This window comes from Dromiciops gliroides, chromosome 3 (genome assembly GCF_019393635.1).
Source record: "Dromiciops gliroides isolate mDroGli1 chromosome 3, mDroGli1.pri, whole genome shotgun sequence".
Classification (NCBI taxonomy): Eukaryota; Metazoa; Chordata; class Mammalia; order Microbiotheria; family Microbiotheriidae; genus Dromiciops; species Dromiciops gliroides.
In genome coordinates this window covers 307,296,366-307,314,127 of record NC_057863.1, presented here as the reverse complement: position 1 = coordinate 307,314,127, position 17,762 = coordinate 307,296,366, and the positions used below count along the sequence as shown (strand labels likewise).

The window sequence follows — 17,762 nt, the reverse complement described above, 5'->3', positions numbered from 1 at the left end:
GTGGGAGAGCAGTTGATTCAAAGAAGTCTAAGGAGGATCCATTTAAGCCTGCCTTCCCTCACCCAGGAGCAACCGGTGATTATCCTATGATCTCACCTGCCCAGGGCTGTAGGGAAGATGGAAGGGGGAGGTGGGGGAAGAAAGGGAAAGGAAAAAAGGAAGAAAACAAGCATTTATTAAGTGCCTACTGCTGCACTATTGCACTTTACAAATATTATGGTATTAATCCTCACAATGACCTTGGGAGGTGGGTGCTATTATATCCACATTCTCCTGTTGAAAAAACTAAGTGATGGCAAAAATAAGACTGTTAAAAGCTTGAAGAGACTTTAGAAATAATTTTTAAAATGAGGAAAGCAGATAGATTAAATAACTTGTCTTCGTTGACACAGATTTTGAGAAACAGAATCGGAACCCAGGTCTTTTAACTCCAAATACATTCTTTTGTATTATGTCATAATTATTCTTCAATATCTTCATAAGCTCCCTTCCAGCTGTTAATTTCTCAAGCACAGGAACTCATATTACACTTAGGATAACACTCCATATACCTCATATCTTGACTTGCATTTTAACCATTAAATTGTCAGAGGCTGTGATCACACTCACACACACAAATTAGCTTATTGATTGGTGCTTCAAGGACTGTTGTATAATTGTTATTCATAAAATTGGAGAAGGAAACTGCTTTGAGGAAAACATTTTTTTGTTTGTTTTTGGAGTGGGTCTTTTTATCTAGGCTAGAAGTGAAGCAGCTACTCAAGACCGATCTCATTGCTGATCAGTAGTTCTATTTCCACCTTGGTTGATTTTGCCTCCAGTTAGGGATCCTGGTGGTCCATTGCTCTTTAGCTTCGTGTGGGCACCAAAACAGCATTAGCCCTACCAAAAGCCTGAGTGGAGGAGCTCTGGGACTCCAACCCAGGTATGATGACTGAGGCTTATTATGTTGGGGCTGACTCTAGGAACATTTTTCTATTATTCCAGCATTGGGGCAGATGGAACTCCCAGGTTCCTACAGCTATAGGACTATGCTAGCCTTAGGGGACAGTAACAGAGCAGAGAAAGCTGTGGTATTCAGTCTGGCAGCTGCTTAGGAAGAGGCATCTGCCAATAGCTCTGGTTACAGAGAACTGGAACTCCAGCTTTGGGACAGGGTGGTAGCAATGATTGATTTCCTTTAGCAATTCTCTGGGAGAGATGGTTCATTATGTGTACAGGTGGCTTGGCCCTTCTGTTTTATTTGTATTGGGGTACATTTTCACTGGGTAAGACACCTAGCTGTGAATCAAAACCACCTATTTTCCTAGAAACTATAAAAATCCATGTGAGGAAATAGCATGTGTCAGGCAAACAGAGAACCTCTTCCCAATTACACATTCTTCCCTTTGGCTTAGAATAAGCCGATTTAATCTATATCCAGTTTATAGTATGAAATTTAAGGAACTAAGTGGGTGTCTATCAAATGAGGAATGATTGAATAAATTTTGGCATATGAATGTAATGAAATATAGTATAAGAAATGAACATGGAACTTATAGAAACACATACTTAAGTAGATTGTGGTAGGCAGAAAAAAGTAAACTATACATAATTATATTCTTGTACAATAAGAACATTACAAGAGAGCCAAATGCTGTGCAATTGTGATGGCTGGTCTAGGCCCTAAAAAGATAAAGAAATGCACCTAAGATCTTCCTTTCCTTGGAAAAGCAGTAGACTGTGGATGCAGAATGTTTTATTACATTGTCAGTTATAGTCCCCAGTGGTAGATGGTTTTCTTCATAACAAGGGAAGGCTGACTGGGTATATTTGTGGGTGTGAGTGGGGTGGTATTATGTAGAAATAACTGATGTAAATAAAGAAGGAAGCTGTAAGAACTTAAATTTAAAATGAAAAGTTAATTTTCCTCAAATGAATTTATTTTAAGATATATTTTAGCTGGAATTTTTCATAGCATGAAAATATTCTAATTTTAAAACTGCAGGCAGCATTTCAGGGTATTGTAGACTTTCCTTAATTTACTAGCTATTTAGGGGGCAGCTAGGTGGTGCAGTGGATAAAGCACTGGCCCTAGATTCAGGAGTACCTGATTTCAAATTCGGCCTCAGATACATGACACTAGCTGTCTGACCCTGGGCAAGTCACTTAACCCTCATTGCCCTGCCCCCTGCCCCCCCCCCCCCAATTACTAGCTATTTGATTTCTATGAAATAAAATCAGTATAAATAGAATCCTATCACACTGTACTACAATGATGCCCACATTTTTTTGTTGTATTCAAACTTTTCTCTATTTCTCATTAAAAAATCTATTGAGTAATTAATATTTATCCAGAACCTTTTGCTTTAACACATGAAAAATAAAAGAAAAACCCAGCAACAACTTTGAATCTACAAAATAATTAAAAATATCTAATAAGTGTGGGAATTGAATCATCTGAGAGAAAGACCACATTTAATAATGTCACAATTTATTGTTCTGTACAAATGATGATAGTTTAGTTTTACTTAGGAATCAGGCTCTCTAAAGCATCTTCCAGGAAACTGTAGCACTACATGATAAATTAGCAGAATAACTAACACACCTGTAACATGGAAGAGATACCTTAAAGAGATGAACAGGAGTTCCAATCAACATTCTAATGAAAACATACAATTCAAGTTAATGATCATTTAAACATTCTAGTACTCCTTATAAGATTGTATTAGTCATCCTTACACCACCATAATTCCCTGCTCCATGCATTTGAAGATTGTTTTCGAAAGGATTTCTTAATCTCTGACTCCTTGACAAAATTCTTGGAATCAATGGAAACAGAATGATAACCACTATGCTTTCTCCTTGGAACAAACTTCAGCGCTTCTTCCCAATCACCAGTATTCTTCAGAGTTAATAATATACGCATCATTTGGTCTAATGTAAGGTTTTTATTTCCAATTTGCCAGTGAAGATATTGGTCCAATGGAAGACGTTCACTTGCTAAATTCAGTCGTTTTGCATTTGCATAGGACACTCGGGGTTGTGAACACCTGTCAACAAAAGATCCAATTATATAAATTTTGTCATGTCTAAAAGTAGTCATAACTTTGGGAGCATCAGCAGTCAAATAGATAAGATTTTCTCTTGGGAATATATCTACAGGTGACTTTTCTGTTGTTGTCAAAAGCAAATTGTCCCATTTCTCTTTATAACGATTAAGCAATTCCTTGTGATAGTCACCACCAACTTTGAGATTGCAAAAAAATATATGGAACGGATCTATATTTTTTCGATTGGCTCCTTCACTTTCTAAGAGTTGGTTCACAGTGTTCTTCAAATCTCTTGCAGGCATGAAATTATCATAAGACATGTCAAAAATTAAAGGCTGGCCAAACATCATTGCTTGAGCATTTCTCCAATCCCATGCAGTTTTAAAAGCTTTATCCTGAATTGGCAATAAATAAACGTTCTTCAGCTCTGTACTTTCAGATTCTTCGGCATTTCCAAGTTGTTTTTGCTTTTTAATTTCATCCTTTTCTGCTCTTTTCCTTTCCTGTTTTTCTTTCTTAGCTTTTTTATGGATTTCCTTGACATATAAAAATTTGAGCCTTTTCTTTTTGGACTTTTTGCTGGGACATTCTGCGATCATTTTGAGATCCTCATCACTAATATGTTCTGGCACTTCTCTGTTAAGTAATCTACACATCTCAATCCACTCTCTAGTCGCTGTTAGAGAATCATCTGAGGTTGTAAAAGTACTTGTTTCCTCTGGCAAACTAGATTTCATTGTATTTTTCCACTCATCCAAATCTATCTTCTCAATAGGTGGGACATTCTCCTTATTAGGATAAGACAAAACAGGTGTTCTAGAAGACAGATGTTTGTGTAGAATGGTAAAATATAAACCTGCTCCTTTCTTAGGAGGAACAAATGGCAGAACAGATTGCCTGGTGAAGTGTCTTAAAACCTTGAAACAGGTATTCATTTTGTAGGGGAGACCTGGGGGGAAAAATTATATAATGAAAACTTACTAAAACTGTATGTTATTTTATTAAGTAACTATATTTTTAACACATTTAACTTCATTTAAAAAATAAAGAAATGAAATGAATAATGCTCTCTCAATCTCCTAGCTAGCAGCTAATGATGCTGGTTTAAATTATGAAAGCCATTTATTTATTTATTTTCCAGGGCAATGGGGGTTAAGTGACTTGCCCAGGGTCACACAGCTAGTAAGTCTCAAGTGTCTGAGGCAAGATTTGAACTTGCGTACTCCTGAATCCAAGGCCGGTGCTTTATCTACTGCACCACCTTGCTGCCCCTGAGAAAGTTATTTTTTGATAAAATTTAACAAAGTAGAAATCTGTTTTAGGTGCATCTTTGTTTCAGCTATAATTTAGGTTGAAGAAACCTATGGCCAACCTCTAATCTGAAAGTATGCAGGGTATACATGCAGCTGTTAATATAAAAATCCTCCAAGGATTCCACTGCTCTTTAATAGTAGGCAACTGGGGACTACTACAATTGAACAAAAAAGAAAACCACTAAGAGGAGGTAGAGCCAAGATGGTGGATTAATCCAGCTGAACTCTCTCAACATTACCTTCCAAACAAATTTAAAATAACGCCTCGAATCAAATTTTGGAGTGGTGGAGTCAACAAAAAGTCAGGGTCAGACATTTTACATTTTTCCAGTCTAAGAAAATTTAGGAGTTTGGCAGAAGAGGTCTATGACAATGAGGTGAAAGCCTCTCTACAGTATACTTCAACAGCACCAGCAGCAGCAACTTCAGGAGCTCATACCAGGTATAGTAAGGGGGTCAGACAACTGGTCAGAAAAAAATTACAGAGAGGCAGCTAGATGGCGCAGTGGATAAAGCACCAGCCCTGGATTCAGGAGTACCTGAGTTCAAATCCAGCCTCAGACACTTAACACTTACTAGCTGTGTGACCCTAGGCAAGTCACTTAACCCCAATTGCCTCACCAAAAAGAAAGAAAGAAAGAAAGAAAGAGATTACAGGGGAAACTTTGCTGGCACAGGGTACAGCTGACACTGACTGGCAACTCTCATGCCCAAAGCAGTTCTGGGTCATGGTTCCCTGACAGAGAAGAGAACTTGTGCCATGTGTTAATAAAATCAAGGTGGGGCAGCTAGGTGGCTCAGTGGATAAAGCACCTTCCCTGGACTCAGAAGGACCTGAATTCAAATCCAGCCTCAGACACTTGACACTTACTAGCTGTGTGACCCTGGGCAAGTCCCTTAACCCTCATCGCCCCACAAACCAAACTAAACCAACCAAACAAAAAAACAGAATCAGGGCCCTGGTGACATTTGTAGGGAAGAGAAGAACACTAGCATTTGCAGCCACAGGAAAGCTGGAGCCCTTCCTGGGTAAAGACCAGAGCACAGAGGAGAGCAGTGATCATACCTTACTCAGGATCATATTGCCTTGAAAAACAATGAAAACTTGTAGAACCCTGGAAGTAACCCAGAAAACAGTACAAAAAAAAGCCTGAAGTTTGAGACAAGGCCTCTGCAACAACAGGTGAGCAGAGCCCAACTTTAACATAAAGGTCAAAGTCAATAAAAAGGCTAGAAAAATGAGCAAACAAAAAAAGAACTTAACCATAAAAAGCTACTATAGTAGCAGGAAAAGACCCAGACAAACTCAGAAGACAACAATGTGACAAAAGCCACAAACAATGCCTTAAAGAGAAAATGTCAACTGGGCACAAGCCCAAAAGGAATCCCTGGATAATTTAAAGATTTAAATTTAAAGAAAGGAATAAGACTGGTAGAGAAAGAATTGGGGAAAGAAATAAGAGTGATGCAAGAAAATTGTGAAAAAGTTAAGGCTTAGTACAAGAGGCAGAAAAAAATATTGAAAAAAATATATGAAAAACCAGAATTAGCCCAATGGTAAAAGAGGCACAAAAATTCACTGAAGAAAAGAACTCCTTAAAAATCAGAACTGACCAAATGGAAAAGAAAAATACAAAAGTTCAATAATGAAAATAATTCCTTAAAAATCAGAATTGGGCTACTGAAAACTAATGACTTTATGAGACATCAAAAAACAATTAAAAAAATCAAAAGAATGAAAAAATAGAAAATGTGAGCTATCTCACAACTGACCTGGAAAATAGATCTAGGAGAGATGTGATTTAAAAAAGAACCCAAACATCATATTTCAAGAAATTACAAAAGCAACCTGACACAATATATTATATCCTGAGGCTAAAATAGAAATTGAAAGAATCCACTAATCATCTCCAGAAAGAGATCCCCAAATGAAAACCTCCAGGAATATTATAGCCAAATTCCAGAGTTTGCTCCTAGGTCAAGGAGCAAACAGCTAGAAAGAAACCATTCAAATATTGTGGAGCCACAATTAGGTTCACACAAAACGTAGCAGTTTCCACAGTAAAGGAACAGAATACTTTCCACAGTAAAGGAACAGAGTACTTGCCTAGAGTCATACAGCTAGTAAGTGTTAAGTGTCTGGAAGGAAAAGGTGGTAGGATTACAATCCAGAATAACCTACCCAGCAAAACTGAGTATAACCCTTCAGAGGGAAAAACAGGCATTTAATGAAATAGAGAACTTTCAAGCATTCCTAATAAAAAGACCAGAGATGAACAGAAAATATGACATTAAAACACAAGACTCTATAGAAGCATAAAAAGATAAACACATGAAAGAGTAAACATAAGGGACTCAATAAAGTTAAACTATTTACATTCCTATATGGGAAGATGATACATGTAACTCCTAAGAACTATCATTTTTAGGGCAGTTAGAAAGAATCTACAATAGACAGAAGGCATGGGTATGAGTCAATATATTGGGATAATCTCCAAAAAATATGTAGAGGGGAGAAAAAGTGATGCACTGGGAGAAGAGGGAAGGGAGAAGCAGAAGGGAAAAGATTTTCTCACAAAAAAGAGGCAAACAAGGAAGAGCTTTTACAGTGGAGGGGAAAATGGAAGGGTGAGAAATGTTTGAATCACAATCTCATTGGTATTGATTCAAATAGAGAACATATGTGTGCATGTGTGTATGTGTATATATGTCTATGTATACACACACTCACACTCAGATGGGTGTGAAAATCTATGTGACCCAACAGGAAGAAAGGAAGGGTAGGGTGTATATGAGAAAGGGGTAGAGAGTGCATATCATAAAAGAGAAGGTGGGTCAAGAGAGGTAGTGGTCAGATACAAAACTGACTTTTCAGCAGAGACAGGATAAAAAGAGAAAAGAATAAACAGGAGAAGATGAAATTGACAGAAACATTCATACACACAGACTTAAGGGCTGGAGCAGAATCTAAAATACTTCAGTTGAAATAAAAAAGGTAGGGATAGAAATCATAATCTCAGAAAAGGAAAAGCAAAAATATATCTAATTTAAAGAGATAACCAGGGAAACTACATTTTATTAAAAGGTACCATAGACAATGAAGTAATAGCAAAAATTTTTACACAAAATTTATCTAACATAGGCCTTGTTTTTCAAATATATAGAGAACTGAGTCAAATTTATAAAACTAAGATATTCCCCAATTGATGATCGAAGGATATGAAAAGGCATTTTTCAGAAGAAATCAAAGCTATCTATAGCCATATGGGGAAAAAATGCTCTAAGTCACTATTGATTAGAAAAATGCAAATTAAAAGACCTCTGAGATACCACCATACACATATCAGAAATGACAAATACAAGGGGAGATGAAGGAAAATAGGTACATTAATGTATTGCTGGTATAGTTGTAAACTGGTCCAATCATTCTGGAGAACAATTTGGAACTATGCCCAAATGTCTACAAAACTGCATACCTGGGGCAGCTAGGTGGCGCAGTGGATAGAGCACTGGCCCTGGAGTCAGGAGTACCTGAGTTCAAATCTGGCCTCAGACACTTAACACTTACTAGCTGTGTGACCCTGGGCAAGTCACTTAACCCCAACTGCCTCACTAAAAAAAAAAAAGTATTAAAAAAAAAAGGGGCAGCTAGATGGTGCAGTGGATAGAGCACCAGCCCTGGATTCAGGAGGACCTGAGTTCAAATACAGCCTCAGACACTTAACACTTACTAGCTGTGTGACCCTGGGAAAGTCACTTAACCCCAATTGCCTCACTAAAAAAAAACAAACCAAAAAAAAAAAAACCCTGTATACCCTTTGACTGATACCACTATACCATACCCATTGACTCTACTGGATCTGTATCCCAGAGATCAAAGGAAAGGGACCTATATGTACAAAGTTATAGTAGTTGTTTGAGAGGTGGCAAAGAATTAGAAATTGAGGGGATGCTGTTAAGTTGTGACATATAATTGTGATGGAATACTATTGTGTTATAAGAAATGACAAAATGATAGGGTGCAGTAGAGAGGATGGTTTCAGAAAAACATGGGAAGACCTGTGTAAACTGAGGCAACATAAAGTGAGAAGACCCAGGCAATCATCATGCACAGTAACATCACTGCTGTAATGATCAAGTATGAAAGACTTGGCTACTCTGATCAATACAATGATCCAAGACAATTCCAAAGGCCTCAAGATGAAAAAATGCTATCTACCTCCAAAGAGAGAAATGAGGAATTCTGAATGCAAATTGAAGTATAATTTTTTCACTTTATTTTTCTTGCCTTTTTTTTGGGGGGGTAATATGGCTAATATGGAAATAATTTCTATTTTTTCTTGGTAGTATTTTATTTTCCATTTACATGTAAAGACTGTTTTCTACATTCATTTTTTTAAGATTTTGAGTTCCAAATTTTTCTCCCTCCCTCTCTTCCCTTGCCCCCTCCCCAAGATGGCAAGCAATCAGATATAGGTTTATATGTGTGTATATACATGTGTGTGTATGCGTATATATATATATATATATATATATATATATATATATATATATATATATATATATATATATATACACACACACACATACATGTTATACATATTTCCATATTAGTCATGTTGTAAAAGAAGAATCAGAACAAAAGGGAAAAACCACAAGAAGGAAAAATAATTACAACAAATAAAGTGAAAATAGTATACTTTGATCTGCATTCAGATTCCATAGGTTTTTTTTTCTGGATGTGAAGAACATTTTCCATTATACGTCTTCTGGGATTGTCTCAGATTATTGTATTGCTGAGAAGAGTTGTCTTTCACAGTTCATCACCACACAATGTTGCTGTTACAGTGTACAATATTTTCCTGGTTCTGTTCACTTCACTTAGCATCAGTTCATGTAAGTCCAGGTTTTTCTGAAATCCACCTGTTCATCAGTTCTTATAGCACAATAGTATTCCATCACATTCATATACCACAACTTGTTCAGTCATTCCCCAATTGATGAGCATCCCCTCAATGGAAATAATTTCACATGTACAACTGATATCAAATTGATTGCCTTCTCAGTGGGTGAGGGAGAAAGAGAATTTGAAACTCAAAATTAAAAAATAAAAGAATGTTAAAAATAAGTAATATATCAAGGAAGGGGAGGGATGAAATGCACTAAGGCTATATTTGGGCCCAAAGTAGGTGATCTCTTCTTCCATATTGCTTTTCTTACTGCATTTAGAGACCAGGTGTAGGCTGTCAGTCAAAATCCTTAATGACAGAAATGCCTAAAAACTCAACCATAAGCATTACCGAGAAAAGACTAAAAGAGCTGTGGTAGCCACCTGGTAAGGAATTACTGGGGGAACTGATATTCCGTGCCCACCATTCCCCAAAGGGAAAAGTCTAGATATACAAAATTCCATATTCAAATTACAATATAAAGTTCTCTAAAATTAGGTGTTATTTTGAAATCCTAGATGATTCTAATGAACCTTCCAACTTTAAATTTTTTGAAAATTTAGTTGCTGCTTTAATCACTGATATTCCTGCAATAATTAAATAGCACAATTCTGCAATAGTAAAAAAAATACTTGTAAACATAAGTTCTAACAATGCAATAAAATGCCTGACTGCTTTAGATACTAATAAAATATGAATTTTCTAGACAAATACGTTTCAATTTCTAATGGTGATATACAATTACTATAATTTTGTTCATGTGAATTTCTTATTAGAGGGTTTCCGTGTATAAAGGACGTTTTAAATACCACTGTTCAACCCCTTACCCAGCAAAGGGTTGTGACTCGGGGTGCAGTCCTCTTTATTGACTTGTAAGCCCTTTCCATTAAGGGATGGAAATCCGAAAAGCACAATACATATTACTTTAACGGTATCATCAGGCCATCTTTCATAAAGCCCCCAAACTCCAACCACGTGTGTAGTTTTCTTGGTGGTGAGCCACACTAGAGAAAGGAAAGAAAATGAACACTTTACACATCTCAATTTCTGATGTAAAAGACGCGCAGACGCTACGGGGGAGAGAGAGTCCTGTATTAAATCCTCTTAGGAGATGCGGGGATGCTGCACTGATTTGGGAGAAACCTATTTTTAAACTGATCCTCACTGGTACAAATGCGGGTGGCAGTACTTGCTCGCATCACAATCTCGTGGCGAGGGAAGCGGTAAAGTGACGGTACCATTGAAATGCTTCTGTCCGTGAAGTTTCTGTTAAAAAGCCGAGTCTCGGCTCTCTCCTTTCAGCTCCCCTTCCGCTGACTCCCCTCCTTCCCTCAATGGACCCGAGTGCTTTAAGTTACCTGGATTTCGAGACCGAAGAAGCCGACAGTCTCTACTCAGCCTCAGACACAAGGTGGTGAACTCTTCCCCATCAGTCCAGGAAACCGCCTGGAGGTCACGTAAGCGCGGGACGGGAAGTCCCGCCTTCCGCTACTCAGCTTCGTACTACGCGTCGATACGAAGTTTACGCGGACGCGCCTTGATGGCGTAGGGAGGCGGGTACGGGCTAGCGGTTGTTGTGTATTTTTGACCCTAAGTTTAAGGGTGGACTCGAGTCTGTCTTTTTGTCAGTTTGTTGCCGATTGAGGGTGGGATTGTAAGGTACGGAACCCACGATTCCTATTCCCCTCAGACTAGAGTTTTTCTCAAGCACTTCCTCGCCTGCCCCATCTGATCGAGCATGTTCCCCTTACTAGCTGCGTGACCCTGGGCAAGTCACTTAACCCCAACGGCCTTAAACATCTGGGCCCATCTCCAGTCGTCCAGATGTATATTTTGTCACTGGACCCATATGACAATGGAGGAACGAGGTTGGTTACCTTGTACAGCCTTTCTCACTTAAATGCAATTTAGTGTAAGTCATGATGCAGTGCCAGTCATGACACCGATGTCATGGTCCTTTTTGAGAACGAGGGACAAAAACATATGGGGAGAGAGGGAGTGAAAGAGAGAGAAAGACAGACGAGAGACAAGAGACTGAGAGAGACAGAAAGAAAGAGAGAGATCTATCCAGGCCGCGGGTAGACTCACCAGTTTTTCTCATGAATACACGAGTTATGTCACTCTACTAATTTTGGACAAACTATACCTGAAATGCGCTCCCTTCTGAAAACTAACTTTTTAGTAATACTGTAAAATTTTAAAATGTTGGGTTGCCGTTGCATTTTTCTTATTCCACAAAAAAAGGGTATAAAATGCAGAATTTGCTATTTTTAAATAAACAAAACTCAAATAGCCTGTCTCAGTGGAGATGGAATCCATGGTGGTGGGAAATAAAGACAACACAGAGTGGAGAATTGATGAAGTGGAGGTTTGAAAAGGCAGAAAGCTGCTTCTGCAAAAGCTTTCTTAATAGGGTCTGATGTTGTGGAGCAGGTCACCACTTACTAAGGAGCTATCATTCATTAGCATCCCCCAACTTCCAGTGGCTTGTAATTCTATCTTCAGAGACTTCTACACTGAAATTCTAGCCACGCTAAAAAACTGGAAACTTTCCCCTTGAAGTCCTAACTGCTCTCCAAGCTCTTCCAATATGTGTAGGCATGGCCATAGCCTATCAGTGTTCTTACTCAGTCCTCAGGCTCAATGGAGATAATGAAACAATCCCTGTATCTGTCCCCGAGCAAAAGGATTCTGGACCTTAATACTGACTTTTCTTCCCTATTTTCCCCCAACTTTTTCTGCAAAGAAGAAAGTTAAGAAAGAGAAGGAATCTGATCAACACAAATTGTTCATCCTCATTTTGGAAGAGAGGGCTATAACATCATGACTTACACTGAATTGGATTTAAGTGAGGAAGAGCTGTGCAAAGTTACCAACCTCACTTTGCTCCAGAGCCACCTGGGTCCAGGGGCAAGATATACATCAGAAGGACTGGAGATGGCCCTGGATGTTTAAGGCGATTGGGGTTAAGTGACTTGCCCAGGGTCACACAGCTAGTAAGTGTCTGAGGTGAGATTTGAACTCAGTCGTCCCAACTTCATGGTCAGTGCTCTATCCACTGCACCATCTAGCTGTCCACAAGTAATTTATAATTGTAATTGTCAGATCCTACTTCTCTTTTCCTTTATTCTCACCAAGCCAAATCCCTCATCTCTGGTTCTTTTATTTTCTTTTAAATTCCTGTTTTATGATCCAACCTTCAAAGTTGTGCTTGTGACTATTAACTCTCCAGATCCATACCCATCTTAAACCTTCCCCTCTCCTTCACCTTACCCTATTTATCTTGTTTCTTGTTTCCTTGTTGATTTTAATGTATTTCTATACACCACAACCCATCTCTCTCTGTCTCTGTTTCTGTCTCTATCTCTCCCTCTGTCTCTCCCCCTCCCCATCACTCACTTTCCTTGGGGGGCCAGTTTCAGATGAGAATGAAGATCATGAAATTCCCTGCCTTATCTCCTGGATCCTTCTTTTATGTATCTATATACTTTTAATCACATAATTAGGCAAAATGATAGGCTTCTCTCCTTTTTTTCTCTTATGTTGTTCCTAGTGTATTTCTTATCTCTCTCTCTTTTTTTTTTTGGTGAGGCAATTGGGGTTAAGTGACTTGCCCAGGGTCACACAGCTAGTGAGTGTTTAGTGTCTGAGGCCAAATTTGAACTCAGGTCCTCCTGACTCCAGGGCTGGTGCTCTACTCACTGCGCCACCTAGCTGCCCCTCTTTTCTCTCTTAAAGTGCAAAAAAAAAAAAAAAAATCACACCCAGTCCCAGTGTTAATATTTTTTTCTGTGACTCTTAAAGACAGTGCTCATCTAAAAGGAACTTTTCTATTAGAAAGTATATGCTTTATCCTATCAACCCTTTCAATTGTTAAATGCATTTATCTTTCTAGATTTTTCTCGATTCCTGTTCTTGCCTTTTAAAGTTTCTACTAGCTCTTATATTTTCATCTAGAACAAATGACAGTTCTCCATTTTATGAAAGGTCTATTTTTTCCCTTTTAATAGGAAAAATAGGTTGTGTTCAGTTTTACAGCATAAGAAACTTGGTTGTAAACCTGTCTTTTGCTCTCTGGAATATCATGTACCAAGATTTTCTCCTCTTTATAAGTTGTATCATAGTCTTGAAGGAACAGTAAAAACCTCAAAAGAGAAAAACAACAACAACAACAAAATAGAAATAATATGGTTCAATCTGAATCCAGATTCCATAGTTCTTTTTTTCTGGATTTGGAGATCATTTTCTATCATGAGTCCTTTGGAACTATCTTGGACCATTGCATTGCTATCACAGTTGATCAACACACAGTGTTGTTGATACTGTGTACAATGTTCTCCTGGTTCACCTCATCTCACTCAATATCAGTTCGTACAATTCCTTCCAGGTTTCTCTGAAATCTTCCTGTTCATCGTTTCTTACAGCACAATAGTATTCCATTACATTCATATACCACAATTTGTTCAGCCATTCCCCAATTGATGGGCATCCCCTCAATTTCCAATTCCTTGTCACCACAAAGAGAGTTGCTATAAATATTTTTGTACATGTGAATCCTTTTCCCTTTTTTATGATCTCTTTGGTAAAAAGACCTAATAGTGGTATTGCTGGGTCAAAGGGTATACACAGCTTTATAGCCCTTTGGGCATAGTTCCAAATTGCTCTCCAGAATGGTTGGATCAATTTACAACTCCACCAACAATGCATAAGTGTTCCAATCTCCCCACAGCTTCTCCAACGTTTATTATTTTCCTTTTTTGTCATATTAGCCAATCTGATAGGTATGAGGTGGTACCTCAGAGTTGTTTTAGTTTGTATTTCTCTAATCAATAGTGATTTAGAGCATTTTTTTTCATATGGCAATAGATAGCTTTGATTTCTTCATCTGAAAATTGCCTGTTCATGTCCTTTGACCATTTCTCAATTGGGGAATGAATTACATTCTTATAAATTTGATTCAGTTCCCTATATATTTTAGAAATGAGGCCTTTATCATAAATACTGGCTGTAAAAATTATTTCCCAGCTTTCTGCCTCCCTTCTAATTTTGGATGCATTACTTCTGTTTGTAGAAAACCTTTTTTTTTATACAAATAACAGAAAAATTATTTATTAGGCTTCAAATCTCTTAGTATAGCTTACTTTTTTTTTTTTTGGATTTTTTTTTTGTTTTGTTCTTTAGTGAGGCAATTGGGGTTAAGTGACTTGCCTAGGGTCACACAGCTAGCAAGAGTTACGTGTCTGAGGCCGGATTTGAACTCAGGCACTCCTGACTCCAGGGCCGGTGCTCTATCCACTGCGCCATCTAGCTGCCCCTAGCTTACTTTTTTTTTAACCCACATTTTTATTTTTATTTTTTTAATTAATAAAGTATTTTATTTTTTTCCTGTTACATGTAAAGATAGTTCTCAACTTTTGTTTATACAAGCTTTACAATTTCAGATTTTTCTCCCTCCCTTCCCTCCCTCCCCCGTCCCCTAGACAGCAGGTAATCTGATATAGGTTACATATATGTATATATACACATAATAACATTAATCCTATTTCTGCATTAGTCATGTTATAAGAGAAAAATCAGAGCAATGATGAAAAACCTCAAAATAGAAAAAATAACAGCACCAAAACCAAAAGAAATAGTATGGTTCATTCAGCATCTATTCTCCACAGTTCTTTTTTTTTTTTTTCTTGGATTTGGAGATCCTCTTCTATCATGAGTTTCCTGGAACTCTTTTGTACCACTGCATTGGTGAGAAGAATATAGTCCATCACAGTAGATCAACAGTCAATGTTGATGATACTGTGTACAATGTTCTTCTGGTTCTGCTCACCTCACTCACCATCAGCCTACGCAAGACCCTCCAGGTTTCTCTGAACTCCTCCTGCTCATCGTTTCTTACAGCACAATAGTATTGCATTGTATTCACATACCACAACTTGTCCAGCCATTCCCCAATTGATGGGCATCCCCTCAACTTCCAATTCCTTGCCACCACATAAAGAGTAGCTATAAATATTTTTTGTACAAAACCTTTTTAATTTAATGTAATCAAAATCATCCATTTTGCATTTCATAATAGTCTCTATCTCTTGTTTGGACATAAACTGTTCTACTTTCCATAAATCTGAGAGGTAAACTATTCCTTCCTCCCTAATTTACCTATGGTATGACCTTTTATGTCTAAATGATGTAGGGGGTGTTTATTCTTTCTATTTACACTGTTGATTTGAAGCACAGAGACACACACAGAGTAAATGTAGAGCAGAATCTATTATTTTTCAGCTGAAGTAAAAAAAGCAGGGCTAGCAATTGTGATCTCAGACAAAACAAAAGCAAAAATAGGTCTAATTAAAATAGATAAGGAAAGAAACTAGATTTTGCTAAAAGGTACCATAGATAATGAAATAATAGCTATAATAAACATATATGTACCAAATGTTATAGTATCTAAAATTTTAAAGAAGTTAAATGAGTTACAAGAGGAGATAGAAAATAAAAATGTATTAATAAGGGACCTCAACTTTCCCCTCTCAGAATTAGATAAATCTACTGAAAAAAAACAACAATAAAGCAGTTAAGGAGGGGAAAAGAATTTTTGAAAAGTTAGATATGACAGACCTCTGGAGAAAATGGAATGGGAATAGACAGGAATATACCTTTTTCTCAGAAGTACTTGGTACTTACACAAAAATTGACCATGTATTAGGGCATGAAAACCTTAAAACCAAATATAGAAAATCAGAAATATTAAATGCATGTTTTTCAGATCATAATTCAATAAAAAGTACATTCAATAAAGGGCAGGAGAAAGATTAAAAATTAATTGGAAACTTAATAATCTAGTCCTAAAGAGTGAGTGGGTCAAAGAACAAATCAAAGAAAGAATCAATAGAGAATGGTGAGACAACATATCAAAATTTTTGGGATGTAGTCAAAACAGTACTTAGGGGGAATTTTATATCTCTAAATGCTTACATCAGTAAAATAGAGAAAGAGCAGATCAATGAATTGGGCATGCAACTTAAAAAACAAACAAACTAGAAAAGGTACAAATTAAAATTTCTCAATTAAACACCAAATTGGAAATCCTGAAAATCAAAGGAGCAATTAATAAAAGTGAAAGTAAGAAAACCATCGAACTAATAATAAACAAAACTAGTTTGTTTTATGAAAAAAACGAATAAAATAGATAAACCATTGATTAATTTGATGAAAAAAAGAAAATAAAATTACCAATATCAAAAATGAAAAGGGGCAAATTCATCACCAATGAGGAAGAAATTAAAACAATTATTAGGAGCTATTTTGCCCAATTATGTGCCAATAAATCTGACAATCTAAGCAAAATGGATATTTACAAAAATATAAATTTCCAAGATTAACAGAAGAGAAACTAGAATACTTAATAACCCAATCTTAGAAAAATTAAACTAGCCATCAATGAACTCCCTAAGAAAGATCCCCAGGGCCAGATGAATTTGGAATTGAATTCTACCAAACATTTAAAGAACAATTAATTCCAATACTATATAAACTATTTGTGAAAATAGGTGGAGTCCTACCAAATTCCTTTTATGACACAAATATCATGTTATGATACCTAAATCAGGAAAAGCGAAAACAGAAAAAGAACACTATAGATCAATTTCCCTAATGAATATTGATGCAAAAAATTTTAAATAAAATACTAGCAAGGAGATGACAGTAATATATCACAAGGATCATATACTATGACCAGGTGAGATTTATACCAGGAATATAGGGCTGGTTCAATATTAGGAAAACTATCAGCATAATTGATCACATCAATAACAAAACCGACAGAAATCATGTTTATTTCAAAAGATGCAGAAAAAGCCCTTGACACAATACAATGCCCAACCCTATCAAAAACACTACAGAACATAGGAATAAATGGAATTTTCATTAAAATGATAAGTATCTATCTTTTTTTTTTTTTTTTTTTTTGCGGGGCAGTGGGGGTTAAGTGACTTGCCCAGGGTCATACAGTTAGTAAGTGTCAAGTGTCTGAGGCCGGATTTGAACTCAGGTACTCCTGAATCCAGGGCCAGTGCTTTATCCACTGCACCACCTAGCCACCCCGGATAAGTATCTATCTAAAACCATCAGCAAGCAGTATCTGTAATGGGGATAATCTAGAATCCTTCCCATTTACACTTGTATTTATCATGTATGTTTTTTTCTTGGCTCTGCTTATTTCATTCTTCCTCATGAAAACTGCATGATTATCTCAAAAGATGAAGAAAAAGCCTTTAGAAACACATATAGTACTCTTTTTTGCTAAAAAACTCAAAAAAAACACCCTCATAAAGTATAGAAAAACATTTTATAATCTCACAAAAAGCATCTATCTAAAACCAAAAGTAAGCATCATATACACTAGAATGTTTTCTAATAACTACCAGAGTGAAACAAGGATGTCCACTATCACTATTATTATTTGATATAGT

The 17,762-nt window shown here is 36.9% G+C and overlaps 1 protein-coding gene across 2 annotated transcripts; it reads right to left on the bottom strand.

Moving 5' to 3' along the window:
- Window positions 1–2,402: 2,402 nt before the first annotated feature.
- Window positions 2,403–10,754, bottom strand: TRMT10C (tRNA methyltransferase 10C, mitochondrial RNase P subunit). 2 transcript variants are annotated; one of them, XM_043999149.1, is made up of 3 exons: window positions 10,653–10,754; window positions 10,122–10,298; window positions 2,404–3,981 (listed from the first exon to the last, which is right to left on the bottom strand). In XM_043999149.1, exon 3 carries the CDS (start codon window positions 3,965–3,967, stop codon window positions 2,708–2,710), a length of 1,260 nt encoding a protein of 419 aa, XP_043855084.1. In that variant the 5' UTR covers window positions 3,968–3,981; window positions 10,122–10,298; window positions 10,653–10,754; the 3' UTR covers window positions 2,404–2,707. The 2 variants fall into 2 exon arrangements, with proteins under 2 accessions (XP_043855083.1, XP_043855084.1); XM_043999148.1 differs by lacking the exon at window positions 10,122–10,298 and having other exon boundaries at window positions 2,403–3,981; window positions 10,653–10,750.
- Window positions 10,755–17,762: the final 7,008 nt, after the last annotated feature.

What these genes read in the sequence shown, in the direction of transcription:
- TRMT10C (XM_043999149.1), bottom strand. Translation starts at nt 3,967, where the DNA reads ATGAATACCTGTTTCAAGGTTTTAAGACACTTCACCAGGCAATCTGTT.